Below are 15,146 nucleotides of genomic sequence, written 5' to 3'. Positions count from 1 at the left end.
CTTCACAGCCCAACAGGCAGCCCGAGCCACTCTCTGCCCCAACAAGATTTAAACCATAACCTGTTCTTACCAAGGAATTAAGGAAAAAATGAGTACAGAGCCAGAGCCAGAGTTTCAAAATATTCTCATCTGTTAAATTAAGAGTGTCTCCCATAGAAAAGCAGTGGAGGCCCCACAGGGCAAGTACAAAACAGAATTAAAACTCCCAACGGTCTTGTCTTTACAAAAGAAAAGGCAGGAGGCAGCCCCTGGACAGCGGGTCGTGCTGGCCGCTCCGGTTGGACCACGTTGCATAATCCTCAGTCGCATCATCACAACGTCTCTGAGCGTTTCGATGGGGGAGAAGGGGCAGTGTAGTGTGTGTGGGAGGAGAGGCCCAGCAGGCTCTCTGTGCCCCCTTACCCCCTGTTAGATCCCAGAGGAAAGTAGAGGGAAGCTGGCTACACCTTGAAATGAGGCTATGTGTTTCAAACCTGGGGATGGGGGTAAGAGGGGATCTGTGCTTTGAGCAACCTGAGCCAGAGGCAGAGGGGTGTTGGAGGAGTGAGGGGGGAATGCATGATGCTTATTGCTTTGTACCTTTCACTGGGAAGGAGGGCAGCAGCCAACAGTAGCTCACAGGTTTGTAAACTGAGCCTGCTGGCTTCAAGAAGGGAGGCAATGAAGTCGAATTAAATATAAAAGACTCATTTGTGCAAAAATAACTTAAACAAATAAAAGACCTGGGGAAGGGGGTGTTCCCCTTAGCCTGGTGGGGAGAGGGCCATATACCACCCCCCCCAGGCCTTTTCAGTGACATGGCTTTGGGGGGGAGGGGGTGAGCTTCCCTACCCCCTGCAATGGCTCAGGATGGGATTGTAGGGGAAGGGCTTGCATTTGTGCTCTGAGTGGGGAGTAGTGCCCCCACCCACTGTCCACAGGTGCAGGTGGCTGGCAGGGGCTCCCAAGGCTCAGCACTCAGCTCTCCCCAATCAGGGTCAGATCCAGCTCCAGGTATGGCTGCTAAGGGGCCAGTTTCCTCCTCTTGTTTTTGGCAGGACGGCCAGGGCGGGCCCGGGGAGGCAGAGGGACAGCCGCCTGTGCGAGAGGGGGAAGTTGAAAGAAGTGATCAAACAGCTAGGTACCGGGAAGTCTTTTATTTTCTCCCCGCTCCCTCCCTCTAGTCCTCCTCTTCTGCCTCGTCACCTACACACCCCTCAACCCTGATACACACTTACACGGGTTGTAGGGCTGGGGTCCAAGGTCACGTCCTGGCGGGAGCTGTTGCTGTTCCGGGTAGGGCTGCAATAAGGGCCAGTAAGGGCGCAGGTGATCAGCGCTACCTCCCCAAGCCAGGGGGAGGCTCAGAGCTGGGGCGGGAAACTTTCTACTTCGGGATAAGAAAGGCAGATTATCCGTATTCGTATTAAATAGATTTGTGCCTTTTTGAAAGTCAGCCACTCTGTAGAGGTTTCTATAAAGCATCAAGAAGTGGGGAAAGGCCAACACTCACTTGTATTTTCTCCTCCGGCCACGACGAGACTTTCTGACTACCCCTGGGGGCACCTGGGAAAACACGGACTGTATGTATAGGAAAAATGAGGAAGAGGAAGAACCATGTTGCAGCCTGCCTCAGAGCCCTTCAGCCCAGACCCCCGTCACCCTGCGCTCACCTTAAGGTCCTCAGAATGGGGTCCGGGAGGGGATGGATCCTTGGGCTCAACACCCCCTTCGGCCAGCTCCCCATTATGCTGCCAGTGGTGGGTCCTTCTTGGGGACCGTTCCATTTGTCCATTGAAGCCACCACGTGCCCCCCACTTGAGGGCCAGTCGGCCCGGCTCCCGCCGACTGCCAGGCTTTCGGCCCCGGCCTGGCCTGGCCTCACCGTTAATGCCCCTAAGTCCCCCTCCTCCCCTCCGTCCCCGTTTCCCTGACCCCCTCCCAGTGAGCAGCTCAGGGACTGGGGGGTCAGGAGAACCGCGGGGTGGGGCTAAGGCACTGAGGGGAGGCCGGGCAGGCTCCGGCTCCAGGGCTGAGGTGGGGCTCTGGGGGGGCAGACAGGGGGCTTCCGGCTGCTCCGGGGGAATCTGCAGACAAACAGTAGCACCTTAGTCCCAGCCAGTGCCTCTGTGTCGGGAACAAAAACCTCTACTTCCATTTGAGAAAAAAACCTGCCCCTGAAGGTGCCCCCCGCCCCTGCCTCCCCACCGGGATGCCCCTCACCTGGAGACTTTGTAGCAGGCAGGCTAGGGGACTAGAAGCCTCCGGGAGGGGTGGCGGAGCTCCCCCCCCAGGGAGGAGCTGCAGCCCCAACTGGCCAGAGAGAAGAGGGCCAGGAGGCTGCAACAGGCTGGGGAGGGCTCCAGGGCTGCCGGTCAGCGAAGACAGATCACCTGTTGAGGAGTTGGAGGATCAGGAGGCCCCTGGGCAAACCAGGAGCCGCACTGACCCTGTTTACCTCCTGGGCATAACCCTGGGGTCAGACTCTTCCCAGGTCATCCGGCCTCTACTCCCAAGTGTCACTGCTTCTTGTCTCTTTTGCACCAGTTTTTTTCCCTCAGACTCACCCAGCAGGCTGGCACTCAGCAGAGGGCTAAGGAGTTGGGGGGGTCTCCCTGAGTTGGAGGGGGCCTTGCCCAGAGAGGAGGCCCCCGGGTCAGTAGTTGCCGTGGTGACACTGGAGGTAGGTGGTCCAGGTTGGGGGGCACTCAGGACACAGGGCTAAGGAGAAAGAACGGCTGTGACGCTCTTCGTGAAGCAGTTCGTGAACGCACAGTACCTGCACACATACCACCTCACCGAAGCCTCACGTGAAGTAGGCCACGCTTATTAAATACAGACCCAGTTCCTGCAGCCATCCTACCCCCAGCCAAGAACTAAGCCCTCCCCGCAGGCCCCGGGGAAGAGCTCAGGCATGAAACTGAAAGCCTTTGATTCCCTGCTCCCATCCCTGATTCTACCTCCTTCTGTCCCACACACTCAGCCCCTATCCTCACCTGGGGGGGCGTCCCCGAGGGGGGATCCAGGCTGGCAGCCAGCAGCGCAGAATTTAAAGCTATGAGGGTAGGGGGGGCTGAAAGTGGGGGGAACAGTAGGGGGGGCAGGTCTCCCAAACCTGAAAACGTCTCCCCACTTGGACCCCCAGCTCCCTCTGCAGATCCCTCCCCATCCCCAGCTGTGGGGCCCAGGGCCAACAGGGGCAGGAAAGAGGCCAGGAGGTTGCTAGGAGGTGCAGAAGAGGGTGGAAGGAGGTCTGAGGGGGCTGGTGGAAGCAGGGAAGCCACCAAAAGTGAAGGCCCTTCAGGCTCGCCTGGGGCTAGGGGAGGGCCGGGTCCCCCAGGGGGGGGGAGCAGGGGCTCAGGGGGAGGCTGTCCCCCTCCCCCAGCCAGCACGCCAAATAAACTGTGGCTGAGCAACGGAGAAGGTGGAGGCTGCCCCAGACCCAGAGGCAGAGGCAAGGCCCCTAGCATCCCCGGGAAGCCGGCTCCACTCAGCGCCAGGCCCTGCTCAGGACTAGGGAAAGGGAAAGCCTCCCCACCAGCCAGGGGAGGCAGAGGGCAGGCTGGGCCCGCCCCCATCCCGAGCCCTTCCGACGGGCTCTGAAGCACAGGGCTGGGGACTAGGGGGGCTTTGGAGGCAGCTGGTGGGGCAGGGGCACCTGCAAAGGAAAAGAGAAATTCAGCTCAAGGGAGGACCTTTCTCCCCCAGCATCCAAAGAACCCAACCTTCGCGCCTCCAACCCAGAAAACCACCAAAGAGCTCGCTAAACTCCCCTAAGTGCCTTGGAGGAAGAGCCCTACCACACTCCCGTACCTGGCACACTGCTGAGGCTGCCACTGGTGGTCCCAGGCAGGGAGGGCGGGATAGGGTGCCTGGGCTGGGGAGGGCTCCCTGAGGAGAGGGTTGGGGGAGGAGGAAGGTGTGCATCTGACCCCAAAAGGTTAAAGCTTCCATCAGAGTGGGAAGGGCCAGGGGTGGGGAGTCCCAGCAGGGACAGCACAGAAGGGAGAATCGGTTGGGATGGCTCAGGGAGAGGAAAGGGTTGGGGGACAGGGGCAGGGGCCCGAGGACGGCTCCGTCTAGGGGCTTGAGGGCCTCCCCCTTCTAGCAATCGCAGTACAGTTGGGGGTCTGCGGGGACGACGCTGAGAGGGACGGGGTGATGCGGAGTGGGAAGCTGAGGGTGTCTGGGCACGGGGCCTTCGGCCCTGTAAAGTGCTGGGAGGGGGGAGCGGGGGATGCTGTGCCTTGGCCGCTGCAGAGAGTAGGCTGCTAGCAAGGAAGGGGGGTGCCCCGGGCCCCTCCACCATGGGGGCCCCTCCTAGGGGTCCCAAGACCAGGGGCAGGTGCATAGTGGCTGAAGACACTGGTGGCTGAGTGGCAGGACCAGGGGGGCCAGGAGGACCAGAGAGATTATTGCTTGGGGGCAGAGGAGGGGGCGTTAAGGCATCACTACAGTGGAAGAGAGAGGGGTCTGAAGGTGGTGAGGAGGAGGCGTGGGGGGCTGGGGAAGAGCCCAGGTCAGGGGGCACCAGGCTGGAGCGGAGGGCGGCTCCCCAGTTGTAGGAGGGAGCATTGAGGCTGATAGCCGGTGGAGGAGGTGGGGCTGGAGAGGGGGCGTTGCCCCTTGGGAGGAAACAGGGGCTGCTGCTGCCTCCGGAAGGGACGGGGTCAGGAAGCCTAGGTGGTGGGAAGAGCCCCCCAGGGCCTGCTAGAGGGGGGAAGGCCTGTGGAACTGAGGGTGGTTCTGGGGGAAGGGAGCCAGGGCCCCCATTAAGTGGAGTTGTAGGGGGGACTCGACAGGGAGGGCAGGCAGAGGGGGGCCCTGGGGACACAGTGTGGAACATTTGGGGGCTCGCTCCCTCTCCTGCAATAAATGAGAAAAGAAGGGTCAGCCGGTGGCTCCCCTTCCAACCCCTTTCTTTTGTCTTCCCCATCCCATCTCCCATAACCTCGCGCAACCTTCCTGTGCCTTCCTCTCATCGGGCAGCTCCCCCCTCCACCCCTCCTTGCTCCCTCTCCTGGAGCTCCTCCCGCCGTCCCTCCTCCAGGCCCTTAAGTTTTCCTCAGTTGTCAGGAGCGTGTGGAGAAGACTCACCAGGAGAGGAGTGTGAGCAGGTGGTCTCCATGCTGCGGTACAGAGTTGCCATGGCAACGGCTTTCCGCCGGTGGTTGCACAGCTTGGTCATGTCCTCCTCTGATGCGGGCCCCACCCCAGCCCCACCCGGGGTCACCGGGGCCAAAGGGTCAAAGTTGAAAACCTGTAAGGCGGGAGTCACGGACAGGGACCCTGAGAGAGGGGAATCTGTGAGAAGAGCTACCACGGTCAGTGACTGGTCGCAGGTCTCCTGGCTTATCCCTGTATTCTCCGGCTCCCCTCACCACTCTGACCTTGGGGACATTGAGTGGACACTCCAGACCGCACTTGCAGGTCCCATCGCTGAGGAGGTAGCTCCGGGTTTGCTCCAGGGAAGACAGCTCTGTGCCACTTGGGCTGGGAGAGCACAGGGTCAGAGAGCATGGAGTTAGTTGACATGCCCAAAGGACAGTTCCTTAGTCAGAGACCTTCCTAGGGAGCACAGAGGATGAAGGGTGTGGAACGAGGAGGAGGGAGGACAGATGTAAGGGCCCCGCGACACAGAGCAGAAAGGCTGAGGAAGGAAGGAAAGGGAGGAGTATCGGGCTACCAGAGACCGGGCGTCGGGAGGACAGGCGGCGAGAGCGCTGGGGATCCGCACCTGATATAGAGCACAGCACCCTCTCGAACGCAGCGCTGCCAGCCGACGGGGACAGATGTGGCCACAGGGCCCCCAGCTCTGTCTGCTCCACTGCTCTCATTGCCCCCATTCATTGTGTGTAATCAGCTCCCACGTGCCTGGTAACACACACGTCCGGGCGGGCATCAGGGTGCGCGGGGTACCTGCGGGACTTCTCCAGCAGGGCCAGGATGCCGGGGAGACCCGAAAGAACCCAGGGGCCTGGGAAACCCTCAGGGAGCTGGGAGAAAAAACCGAGAGCTGTCTGCCATCCCGCAGTGGCTACCTGAACATCTCTGCAAACATTGTGGGGTCCAGTCTAGAGCCGGGGCCTCCGGCTTAGCCCACACCTGCAACACAGGAGAAAGGGGGGGCTGTTGGGAATCTGCCCAACTCTGAGAGCACCAAAGCCCAGGACACTGTCCAGGGAAAGATCTCAGGGATCTGCTGGTGAGTCCACAACCGTCCTTTCCAGGTACGGCCCCGAGGAACCGGAGGATCCAAGCCTCAACAACTCCCCGGGGCCATGGAATCAGAGCCCAACCCCTGGACATAAAGGGCAAAGCCCCTTTGTCCCATCAGAGACAGAATCCATCCTGGAACATGGGCAAATTCCCATAATGCCAGGCCACTAGGAGCTTCCCAGAGCGTCTAGCCTCCTGCTGTTCCCTACCCCCCAGGAAGATCATATAAAAGTACGGGTTGCCCCACAGGTCACCAGGCGGTCGCCCAACGGCCCTCGGGGTGGTACTAACAGAAGCCCCCATGCCCGCCCCATTAGACGATCACTGATCTGCTTCACTTGATCTTCCTAGGAAGGGTTGCAATCTAGCTGTCTTCTCCCAGAATCCCGAGAAGCTCCTGATTTTCCCCAAGCCCGAGGCAAGGGGCTTCAGCACCTCCTACCCCACGGGCTTCAAATTGGCTCCAAGTGGGGACGCAGCCCCCCCCGGCCTGCAAGCAGCCCCCCAGCCTCACCATCGCTCCCACCCCTCACCGGCGGCTCCTAAACTTTCCCTCTCGTAACAAGGCGCCCTGTCACCCAGCCTGCTTCCCTCTGCCTGGGGAGGAGGGGAAGGCGCACGAAGTAGGAAGGAACTTGGGGAGAGGGCGGGCGGAGGGTGGGCGAAGCACTGAGGGAGGGAGGTGAAGAAGGCAAAAGTCAAGCAGTGCGAGGGAGAGACTGCGGGGGCAGGTGAGGGCGGGGGAGCGGGGATGGGGCCGGGGAAGGGGCCGAGGACGCGGGGGGCAGAGGGTAGGGACTGCAGGGGAGGGGAGGGGGAGGGGCGGGGGGGCCGGGCCCTGCACTCACCGCGGCCCATGGCTCGGCCGGCCCCGCCCTGCGCAGTCGCGGCCCAGAGGGTGAGTGGGAGGGAGTGGGAGGAGGGTCGGCGGAGCCCGAGCCTCCGGTACGGCCCCGGCCGGTCCTAGCAGGAAGCGCCGCCGCCGCCGCCGCGGATCACCGAGCGGCCTCCCGCGCATGCGCCATGGGGGCCAGGGGCAGCCCTGGGGATTCCGTTCCCAGAAGGCACCGCGCAGGCTGCCGCCGCCGCCGCCGCCGCCGTCGCTGCCGCCGCCGCTGCCGCCGCCGCCGCCGCCGCCGCCGCTGCCCGGACGGGAGAGGGGCGGGGCCGGGCCCCCGCCCAGCGGACAACGACGAGCCAACAGGAGGGGCCGCAGTGCGCATGCGGGAGCGCGCCTACCCCTCCCCCACAACCCCCCATTAATCCCCAAGAGAACAAACACCCCACGCGGCCCCCCCGCCCTCCGCGGAAGGATCTGAGCCTCTTCCCAGGCCACCGGCGGCCAATCCCAGTCCTCCCCGGGGAGGGGCCCCTTCCAAAGCCACAGGCTGTCGGGGGAGCCAGGAATGCCGGGTCCGGGAGGGGCCGGCCCCAAAAGATGAAAGTCGCGACTTGCCCTGCCCCGCCCCAAAGGCTTCCCGGGTAGTGTGCTGGGACTTGACCCGCCTCCCCAGGTCAACATGTCACAACACGACCTCCGCCTGTCAAGTCACATGACCTCTGCCTGTCACTGACAACCTGGTCATGTCTTTGGGCCAGGAGAGACCATCTGGTCCAACCCACCCCCACCCCCATCTACTGAAGGGGAAATGGAGGTCTGGAGCAACGGAGCAGGCCCGGCCGAGGACCTGTCACCGTCACACCACCACCTAAACCTCCTTCCAGCCACAACCGGCCTTGTGACAGATTCTACTTAACTGGCTGCCCCCGTGAGGGTATGACAGTGAATACAACCGGCCGCCACATGGCATCTTTTTTCTACCTAATGGCACAAGAAAAACGTTTGCATTTTAAGCGATGCTTTTCACTTTTAAGCTGCCTCCAAGTTCATAGTGCTCTCGTTTTACCTTCACAACTCGTCATCCTTTATTTACAAGCAAGAACGATTGTGGCACAGATATTAGGGGGCAAGTAAAGGGGCAGGTGAGGCCAGACTCTGGGCTCCTGACAACCCGGTGCAAGGCGGCTGCGCGCTCAAGTACACCCAACATCCCAGGCAGCGAGGCTCTAAGGTCGCCCGAGCACCGAGGCGGCAGGCGGCGGGTGCACGGCTCCTCACGCAGGAGACACAGGACCTGCGCGGCTGGTACAGCGAAAAGGGCGGGTCTTGATCCTTGGTGGAGGCACCAGAGCACGGGGGGGGGGGGGGGGGGGGGGCTGAGAATCGCGTCCACCGGGCCAAGTCCTGAATCCTGGCATGCTGAGCGCTCATCAGAAACTTCACAAAGATAAAAGTTAGGGGTGCTTTTCGGCGAGGAGCTGAAAATGACCATCAAAAGTACTCAAGTTCCTCGGCCCCTTCTGGGGGAATTAGGGAGCTAAACGGGATCTTTTTATGCGCCTACTCGAGGAGACGTTAGGCGGTCCTGTGCCTGCATGCAAACTTTCAAAAGAGATTGGCTTAGAAAACCTCGTGCCCACTAACTAGGAGGGGACCGAGCAAAATGGGAGCCCCCCATGCAGACGGCGAGGCGGGGGCTAACGCCAGGTGGGCGGAATAAGGGCGCCGAGGAGGACGAGCCGCAGCGCGACTTCGCAGGCAGCCTGAGGGCGGCCACGGTTGGGAGCCGTTGGGGCGGTTGGGAGCCCGGCGCTGGCGCCCCGCCCTCTCCTCTCCCCCACCCCCCCGCACCGCCCACCACCCTCGTCGGCCCCTGCGCGTGCGCGCCGAGACGCCGGTTGCCAAACATTGCATCATCCCCGCCCCCCTCTCCTCCCCTCCCCCCCCAGCTCTCCCCTCCGCGCGCGCGCATGACTCACTCGCCTCCTCCGCGGAGCCTCGTGACCCAAAGCCACTTCCGGGTCCGACACCACCTCTACCCCCAGGCCGGCGGGAGCGAAGGGGCGGTGCCGCGGAGGCTGCTGAGTGGCGGGCGCGGGGGGCGGGGCGGGGCCAGCGCCGGCGTGCCGCGCCCTGATTGGCAAGCTTGCGGGCCCGCCCCCGAGGGGAGGGCAGGGCCTCCTTAAAACATCCGCGCTCGGGCCTCCGAGGTCAGAGGCTTGAGTGTAAGGCAGAGAGCGGATCATGTTGAAGATGAGCGGGTGGCAGCCACAGAACCACAGTCAGAGCCGGAACCTGAGGAGAGAGGCGAGTACCAATCCCACCTGCTCTTTACCCTCTAGTCCTCGGGGATGCTGGTTGTCCCTTCGAAGTTGGGGCATCAGCTGCTCAGGATGATGCCCCACCCCTTCCCCGACGAAGTTAGTGACAGTCCGAGGGAGGGACGGGAAGCATCCTTTATCCGGGAGTGGTGCTTACAGACCTCTCTTCCCTCGAACGGGAGCGGCGCCCCACCCTCCCCGGAGCGCGGGCCCGGCTCTGGGCCGTCGGGCTAAGGGGTCCGGATGCCCTCGGGAAACCCTGTCTTCCGCTGCTGCCCCAGGCCGCCTCCTTGGGCCTGTCCGGTGGGAGGCGGGGCGGCAGGACACTCCCCCACGCCGAGACGCCTGGATGGCTCTGGCTCGCGCCCCTGCCGCCACTTTCCCACCAGCGGCCCTGCCCCTACCCCACCCCCAATCCTGTCTCAGCCCAGTGTCTCAGGGCCAGAGTGGCCACGTCGGTGGCTGGAGCTCCTGAGTCCTACACAGGACAGCCATTCCACACCCTAACGGAGAAGAGAACCTTAAGGAGACAGACTCCAGACTTTGGGAGGAAGAGGGATGCCAATGGCTAGAGCAGAGATGGGTTTTCCCATTCCCCCAGAGGTCCCGGGGGCCTCCTGCACAAGAGAGCATTCTGGATCCCTTAAGTGTGGGAAGCCATTTGGGGTCTCCCCAGTGTAGGGTCCTTCCGCGGGGATTGGTCCCTGCTGCTTTCCCCGTGTCCTGCCTCCCAGCTAATTTCTTTGTAACCGTTGCATCAGGCCAGCCCCCTATTTGGCTCTGCAGCCCTCTGGCCTGGGGCCCCACTGCTGATGAAAGCGGCATCCCACACGCTGGAAGGCAAGGAGGGTCCCCCAGGGAGGACAGCCCTGAAGAGAAACACTCTGGGAGATATTGCATCTCCAGTCCCCAGGGCTGGGCAGCTGCTGCTCTACCTCTGGGCTTCCTCCCTTCCCTATGAGACACTGGGGAGAATTCTTTCATTCTTCACAAATTACTTATTACACACCTACTATGTGCCACACATTTTAGGCCCAGGATGCATCTACGAACAAGGAAAATATCTGTTCTCACAGAGCTTACATTTCGTGGGAAAAGGTGCACAGTGAACAAATATAGAAGTGCCAAGGAGAAAACCAAAGCATGGAAGGGTAGCGAATGCCCAGGGTGTTTTACCTTGGGTCATTAGGGATTCTCTCACGGAGGTGACATTTAAATGAAACCTCTGAAAAGAGGCAAAGTAGTAAGCTGTGCAGATATGTGAAAGGAAGAGCTTTCCAGGAGAAGGAACAGTGAGAACAGAGGTCCTAAGGTGGGAGTGTGCAGAGTTTAGGGAGCAGGCCAGCTGGACGGACTAGAGAGAGAGTGGTCAATGAGAAATCCAGGGCAGGGAAGGAAATTGTGTGGGGCCTTCTAAGCCGTATTAAGGACCTTTAGCCTTTAATATTCATGAACTTTAGTCCTTGAAGAGTTTTGAACAGAATGACAGGACCTGACTCGAGTTTTAAAAGGCTCACTCCAGCTGCGTGTTGTGAACAGACTTGGGGAAGGGTGGCAAGAGCAGAAGCCGGGAACCTGAGTAATCCAGCAGAGGAGAGTAACTTGACCTAGATCGCAAACAATGGAATTCTTGAGAAGTATTCAGGTTCTGGTTTTTGAAGAATGAGTTTAAAAATTGGGCTGGTGGTTTGAATTGGGTGTAAGAGAGGAATGAAGGGCAGTACTAACGCTTTTGGCTTAAGCACGTAGAGTTGCCATTTACTGAGATGGGGAAGATGGAGGAAAGAGGTGAGCAGAATTTGTCTTGGGATATATGAAGTCTGAGATGCCTCTTAGACATCCAAAAGCAATAAGCAGCTAACACAGTTGTAGGTCCCAGGAGAGGTCGAGGCTGGAAATGTGCAATTTCCAGGATGTCAGTGTGGGAATGGAATTAGGAAAATAACTTGATTTGTTCCCTTCCCTGTCGTCCAGTCTTTTCCCTGGCAGTTTGAGGCCTACCTTAAATTTAGAGAAAGTCAAGTTGGCCATGACTTTTCTATTATGTAATCAGGACTGCAAATGTCAGCAACTAAAAATAAAGGTCAGGCTCTCCTCTGTACTTGGAAACAGCTGCAGGGACCACTGACTGTACCCTGTAAGACAGAAGTGAGGAAAGACCAATAGGAGGCTGGAGATAAAAGGAACTGCCCCTCTCCCTTCCCAAAATGGCTAACCTCTGTCTTTGATCCCCACAGTGTTCCAGAAGGAAGTGTATCTTCATACATCACCACACCTGAGAGCAGGTAAACTTTTTTTTTTTTTTTTTTTTTTGAGAGCAGGTAAACTTAACCATCCCTTTCTTAGAACCAATTTCTAAGAGATGCCGCTTAGGGTCCCTGTCTTGGGGCCCTAATAAGTTATAAAAACACCTAGAGAAGATAGAGTTTGAATCTGAGCAGACTTTTGCTGACAGCCACATCCCTCCTCCTGGCCTGCCCCTAACTAGGTGACCAAATCACTATTCTTAGAGCATGTCCTAATTGAAAGCTGGCTGAGTGAGCAGTCAGCCCCAACAAAGAATTGGTTTGTCTTACAAACCTCAGTCCCCATCAAGGTTAGACTCACCCAGAGGACTCCCCACACAGGAGAAAGGGAACACAAGATGGTCTGATAATTGCCCCCTGGAAACTACCAACAGAGTCCCCCAAGGAAGGCTGAGGACTTTTACCAGGATCCCATAAGAATGTGTATTCTAGGGATCCCTGGGTGGCGCAGCGGTTTAGCAGCGGTTTAGTGCCTGCCTTTGGCCCAGGGTGCGATCCTGGAGACCCGGGATCGAATCCCACATCGGGCTCCCGGTGCATGGAGCCTGCTTCTCCTTCTGCCTGTGTCTCTGCCCCTCTCTCTCTCTCTCTGTGACTATCATACGTAAATTAAAAAAAAAAAAAAAAAAAAAAAAAGAATGTGTATTCTACACTCATGCTGCTTCAAATGCCGGGCAAAAACAGCAGAGAGGGAATACTAGTATACAACCGATAGGGCCAGCCCCAGTGGCGCAGTAGTTTAGCGCTGCCTGCAGCCCGGGGCGTGATCCTGGACACCTGGGATCGAGTCCCACGTTGGGCTCCAGTCCCACGTTGGGCTCCCTGCAGGGAGCCTGCTTCTCCCTCTGCCTGTGTCTATGCCTCTCTCTCTCTCTGTGCCTCTATGAATAAATAAATAAAATCTTGAAAGATAGAAAGGAAAGAAAAAGAAAGAAAGAAAAAAGAAAAGAAAAGAACTGCTAGGGATGCCGGGGGGTGGGGGGGGGCCTCAGCGGTTGGGCGTCTGCCTTCAGCTCAGGTCATGATCCCAGGATTTGGGATCGAGTCCCGCATCAGGCTCCCTGTGAGGAGCCTGCTTCTCCCTCCGCTTGTGTCTCTGCCTCTCTGTGTCTCATGAATAAATAAATAAATCTTTAAAAAAAATAAAAAATAAAAAGAACCAATGATAAATTTTAAAGGGCCAAAGAGTAAATGTTTTGGATGCTAAGGTCTCTGCTCTTACAGCATGAAAGCAGCCATAAACAGTATGTAAATAAATATAGTTATGTTCCAATAAAACTTGACCTGCAAACAGGTACCAGGCTGGTCTGCCAACCTGTATAGACTAACTGCTTTGTGGAGTTGTTCCACTCCCACCCGGCCACCACCACCCCCCATGCCATCCTGAGTATGTCCTTTTCCAGAGCCTGATCCAACTGCAGAGATGGCAGCTGAGTCACTGCCTTTTTCCTTCGGGGCACTGTCCAGCTGGGAGCTGGAAGCCTGGTATGAGGACCTGCAGGAGGTACTGTCCTCAGATGAAAATGGGGGTACCTGTGTTTCACCCCCTGGAAACAAGGAGGTGAGAATGCTATGCCTAAAGCTGGCAGGGTGGGAGGGTATTGCCCTTCCCTTCTCAACTAATGTCTACCCTGCCTTTCTTCCTTCCCTTGAAGGAAGATTCAAAAACCTTCACCACTCTCGACCCTGCCTCTCTGGCTTGGCTGACTGAGGAGCCAGGACCAGCAGAGGTCACGAACACCTCCCAGAGCCCTCACTCTCCAGATTCCAGTCAGAGCTCCCTGGCTCAAGAGGAGGAAGAGGAAGACCAAAAAAGACCTAGGAAACGGAAACAGAGTGGCCAGTCCCCAGCTGGGGCTGGAAAGCAACGCATGAAGGAGAAAGAACAAGAGAACGAGAGGAAAGTGGCACAGCTAGCCGAAGAGAATGAACGGCTCAAGCAGGAAATCGAGTGCCTGACCAGGGAAGTAGAGGCGACTCGCCGGGCTCTGATTGACCGAATGGTTAATCTGCACCAAGCATGAACAGCTGGGACCATCACTTCCCCCCCCTTGGGCCACTACCTACCTTTCACAGACGTGGCTGCTGACCATCTTCTCCAGTGCCAACGATGTGACCCTCAACCCCATCTATTCAGTAGGGGGAAAGCTTGGGGTAGACAAGAGCATGTATATAGAGATTGTACATTTATTTATTATTGTCCATATCCATTAAAGTGACTTTCTATGAGCCAGGTTCTCACTTTCACTTTTTCTTCTTGCCTTTAGGGGTTTCCAGGGGTTTCCCCTCAGCTAAAGCCAGCTGTTTCTTCAGATCCAAGAGCTTAGCCACCTCCGCGGCAACCTGGTTCTTGTCCGCCTTTTGTGCTTTCAGTTCTTGGACAATGTTGCCCTAAGAAAAGAGCGGGTGGAGAGTAGCAGTAGTCAGACCAGGAAGGACCTACTTAGGAGTCCGCTCTTCCGGGCTCCCACAGGGCTCCCACTGCATACCTGTTTTGTCACTTCATCCATCAGCACTTGTATCTGCTGTGGGGCAGCTGTGGCCATAGACTCTGCTGGCGTGGGGGGTGTCTTTGCCTGGAGAACAAAAAACACAGTCACCACCTGCTTGGTAAGTAACACCTCAGGGGACTATGATGACCTCTCGCTTCCAAGGGCTCTTGCTGCTAAGACAGGAAAGAAAAACCCTAAGGAAGGAAGCAGTGGAACCTGAGTGAGAACTACCTGAGGACACCAAGGACACGACACCGTGGCCGTTGCTGGGTGACAGCACAGTTGAGCTTTCTCACCTGGCCCCCACCAAAACGCTGCCTCAAACTTTCGATCTGGTCATTTTCCAATTTTTGGAATAAGGGGCTGACCTGTGAAGGAGAAATTCCATAATCACCCACTGATTAGGTAAAAACCCTACCAGACTGTTCAGAGAGCCTCTCTACCCTAGTCACTGATGTTCAGGAACTCCACATGTTTTAGAAGAAACAAATGAGCAAATACCTGCTGGCTTCTGTAAAGCATCCAGATAAAGCACTGGCAGCTCCCTCTGAAAGCCCAGAGTATTCATAAGGCCCGAGACCATTTAAACTATTTAAGGAGGCTCAGTTGACTCAAGAGTTAGAGGTGAACTTACTTTATCATCTCTCGTGTCAAGGAGGACACACTATCCCGTACTCTCCCTGTCTGCCTGTTGGCATTATGGAGACCAGGGGACCGTGGGGTTTCTCAAACATCTACTGTAGGCCAATTAGTTTTATGTGCCACGTCCTGGGTTCTGGCATGAAAAGCGATGGTGGCAGACGGGCTAGATGACCTACTGGGCTTGTGAGCTAGTACCAAGGACTTGCTATCAGAAACAACCTAAGTGCAGAGCTGGGGGGGAGTGGAGTTGCCCAGAGAACAGCTGTGAGAGTCCTATGTCCAGGTTCTCTGACCCCACCTCAAAGGCTGCATGGCAAAGGCAAGAATTTTCAGAGGCCAGACTGTC

At 57.9% G+C, this 15,146-nt stretch overlaps 4 protein-coding genes across 12 annotated transcripts in view; 2 read left to right on the top strand and 2 right to left on the bottom strand.

Moving 5' to 3' along the window:
* Positions 1-107: 107 nt before the first annotated feature.
* MBD6 (methyl-CpG binding domain protein 6) lies at positions 108-9,159 on the bottom strand. Of its 9 annotated transcripts, none has more exons than XR_011997894.1 (15): positions 9,019-9,071; positions 6,021-6,084; positions 5,717-5,853; positions 5,370-5,472; positions 5,077-5,239; positions 3,793-4,845; positions 2,976-3,637; positions 2,547-2,700; positions 2,203-2,372; positions 1,653-2,066; positions 1,493-1,560; positions 1,218-1,281; positions 908-1,077; positions 580-643; positions 108-322 (listed from the first exon to the last, which is right to left on the bottom strand). XR_011997894.1 is itself a non-coding variant. In XM_072741818.1 (13 exons), the coding sequence occupies exons 3-13, from the start codon at positions 5,827-5,829 to the stop codon at positions 1,003-1,005; spliced, it is 3,039 nt and encodes a 1,012-aa protein (XP_072597919.1). In that variant the 5' UTR covers positions 5,830-5,853; positions 6,021-6,084; positions 9,019-9,159; the 3' UTR covers positions 108-1,002. The 9 variants fall into 9 exon arrangements, 4 of the variants coding, with proteins under 4 accessions (XP_072597919.1, XP_072597921.1, XP_072597918.1 ...); XR_011997896.1 differs by having other exon boundaries at positions 1,493-1,545; positions 9,019-9,052; XR_011997892.1 differs by lacking the exon at positions 9,019-9,071 and adding an exon at positions 7,047-7,315.
* A 124-nt stretch (positions 9,160-9,283) lies between these two features.
* On the top strand, positions 9,284-13,895 carry LOC112922347 (DDIT3 upstream open reading frame protein). Its single transcript, XM_026001861.2, has 4 exons — positions 9,284-9,346; positions 11,598-11,645; positions 13,070-13,227; positions 13,322-13,895. Exons 1-2 carry the CDS (start codon positions 9,284-9,286, stop codon positions 11,637-11,639), a joined length of 105 nt encoding a protein of 34 aa, XP_025857646.2. The 3' UTR covers positions 11,640-11,645; positions 13,070-13,227; positions 13,322-13,895.
* DDIT3 (DNA damage inducible transcript 3) lies at positions 13,090-13,895 on the top strand. The gene is made up of 2 exons (XM_026001862.2): positions 13,090-13,227; positions 13,322-13,895. The coding sequence occupies exons 1-2, from the start codon at positions 13,090-13,092 to the stop codon at positions 13,688-13,690; spliced, it is 507 nt and encodes a 168-aa protein (XP_025857647.1). The 3' UTR covers positions 13,691-13,895.
* Positions 13,840-15,146, bottom strand: part of MARS1 (methionyl-tRNA synthetase 1) — a 28,092-nt gene continuing 26,785 nt past the window's right edge. Inside the window, exons 20-22 of the mRNA XM_026001860.2 lie at positions 14,455-14,526; positions 14,156-14,242; positions 13,840-14,057 (exon numbers count right to left, since the gene is read on the bottom strand). Of these exons, the coding sequence (XP_025857645.2) occupies positions 13,911-14,057; positions 14,156-14,242; positions 14,455-14,526 (306 nt within the window). The 3' untranslated portion in view covers positions 13,840-13,910. The remainder of the gene's footprint in view (positions 14,058-14,155; positions 14,243-14,454; positions 14,527-15,146) is intronic.

The sequence above is a fragment of the Vulpes vulpes genome, chromosome 16 (assembly GCF_048418805.1).
Source record: "Vulpes vulpes isolate BD-2025 chromosome 16, VulVul3, whole genome shotgun sequence".
NCBI lineage: Eukaryota > Metazoa > Chordata > Mammalia > Carnivora > Canidae > Vulpes > Vulpes vulpes.
The sequence above is the reverse complement of the archived record's forward strand: the minus strand, read 5'-3'. Positions and strand labels throughout refer to the sequence as shown.

What these genes read in the sequence shown, in the direction of transcription:
- MBD6 (XM_072741818.1), bottom strand. Translation starts at nt 5,829, where the DNA reads ATGAATGGGGGCAATGAGAGCAGTGGAGCAGACAGAGCTGGGGGCCCT. An exon ending in GCTGAGTGCCAGCCTGCTGG is followed by an intron (nt 2,373 to 2,546) that starts GTGAGTCTGAGG and finishes ACTCCTCAACAG; the next exon opens with GTGATCTGTCTTCGCTGACC. An exon ending in GGCCGGAGGAGAAAATACAA is followed by an intron (nt 1,282 to 1,492) that starts GTGAGTGTTGGC and finishes CCCTTATTGCAG; the next exon opens with CCCTACCCGGAACAGCAACA.
- LOC112922347 (XM_026001861.2), top strand. Translation starts at nt 9,284, where the DNA reads ATGTTGAAGATGAGCGGGTGGCAGCCACAGAACCACAGTCAGAGCCGG. An exon ending in GCCGGAACCTGAGGAGAGAG is followed by an intron (nt 9,347 to 11,597) that starts GCGAGTACCAAT and finishes TGATCCCCACAG; the next exon opens with TGTTCCAGAAGGAAGTGTAT.
- DDIT3 (XM_026001862.2), top strand. Translation starts at nt 13,090, where the DNA reads ATGGCAGCTGAGTCACTGCCTTTTTCCTTCGGGGCACTGTCCAGCTGG. An exon ending in CACCCCCTGGAAACAAGGAG is followed by an intron (nt 13,228 to 13,321) that starts GTGAGAATGCTA and finishes CTTCCCTTGAAG; the next exon opens with GAAGATTCAAAAACCTTCAC.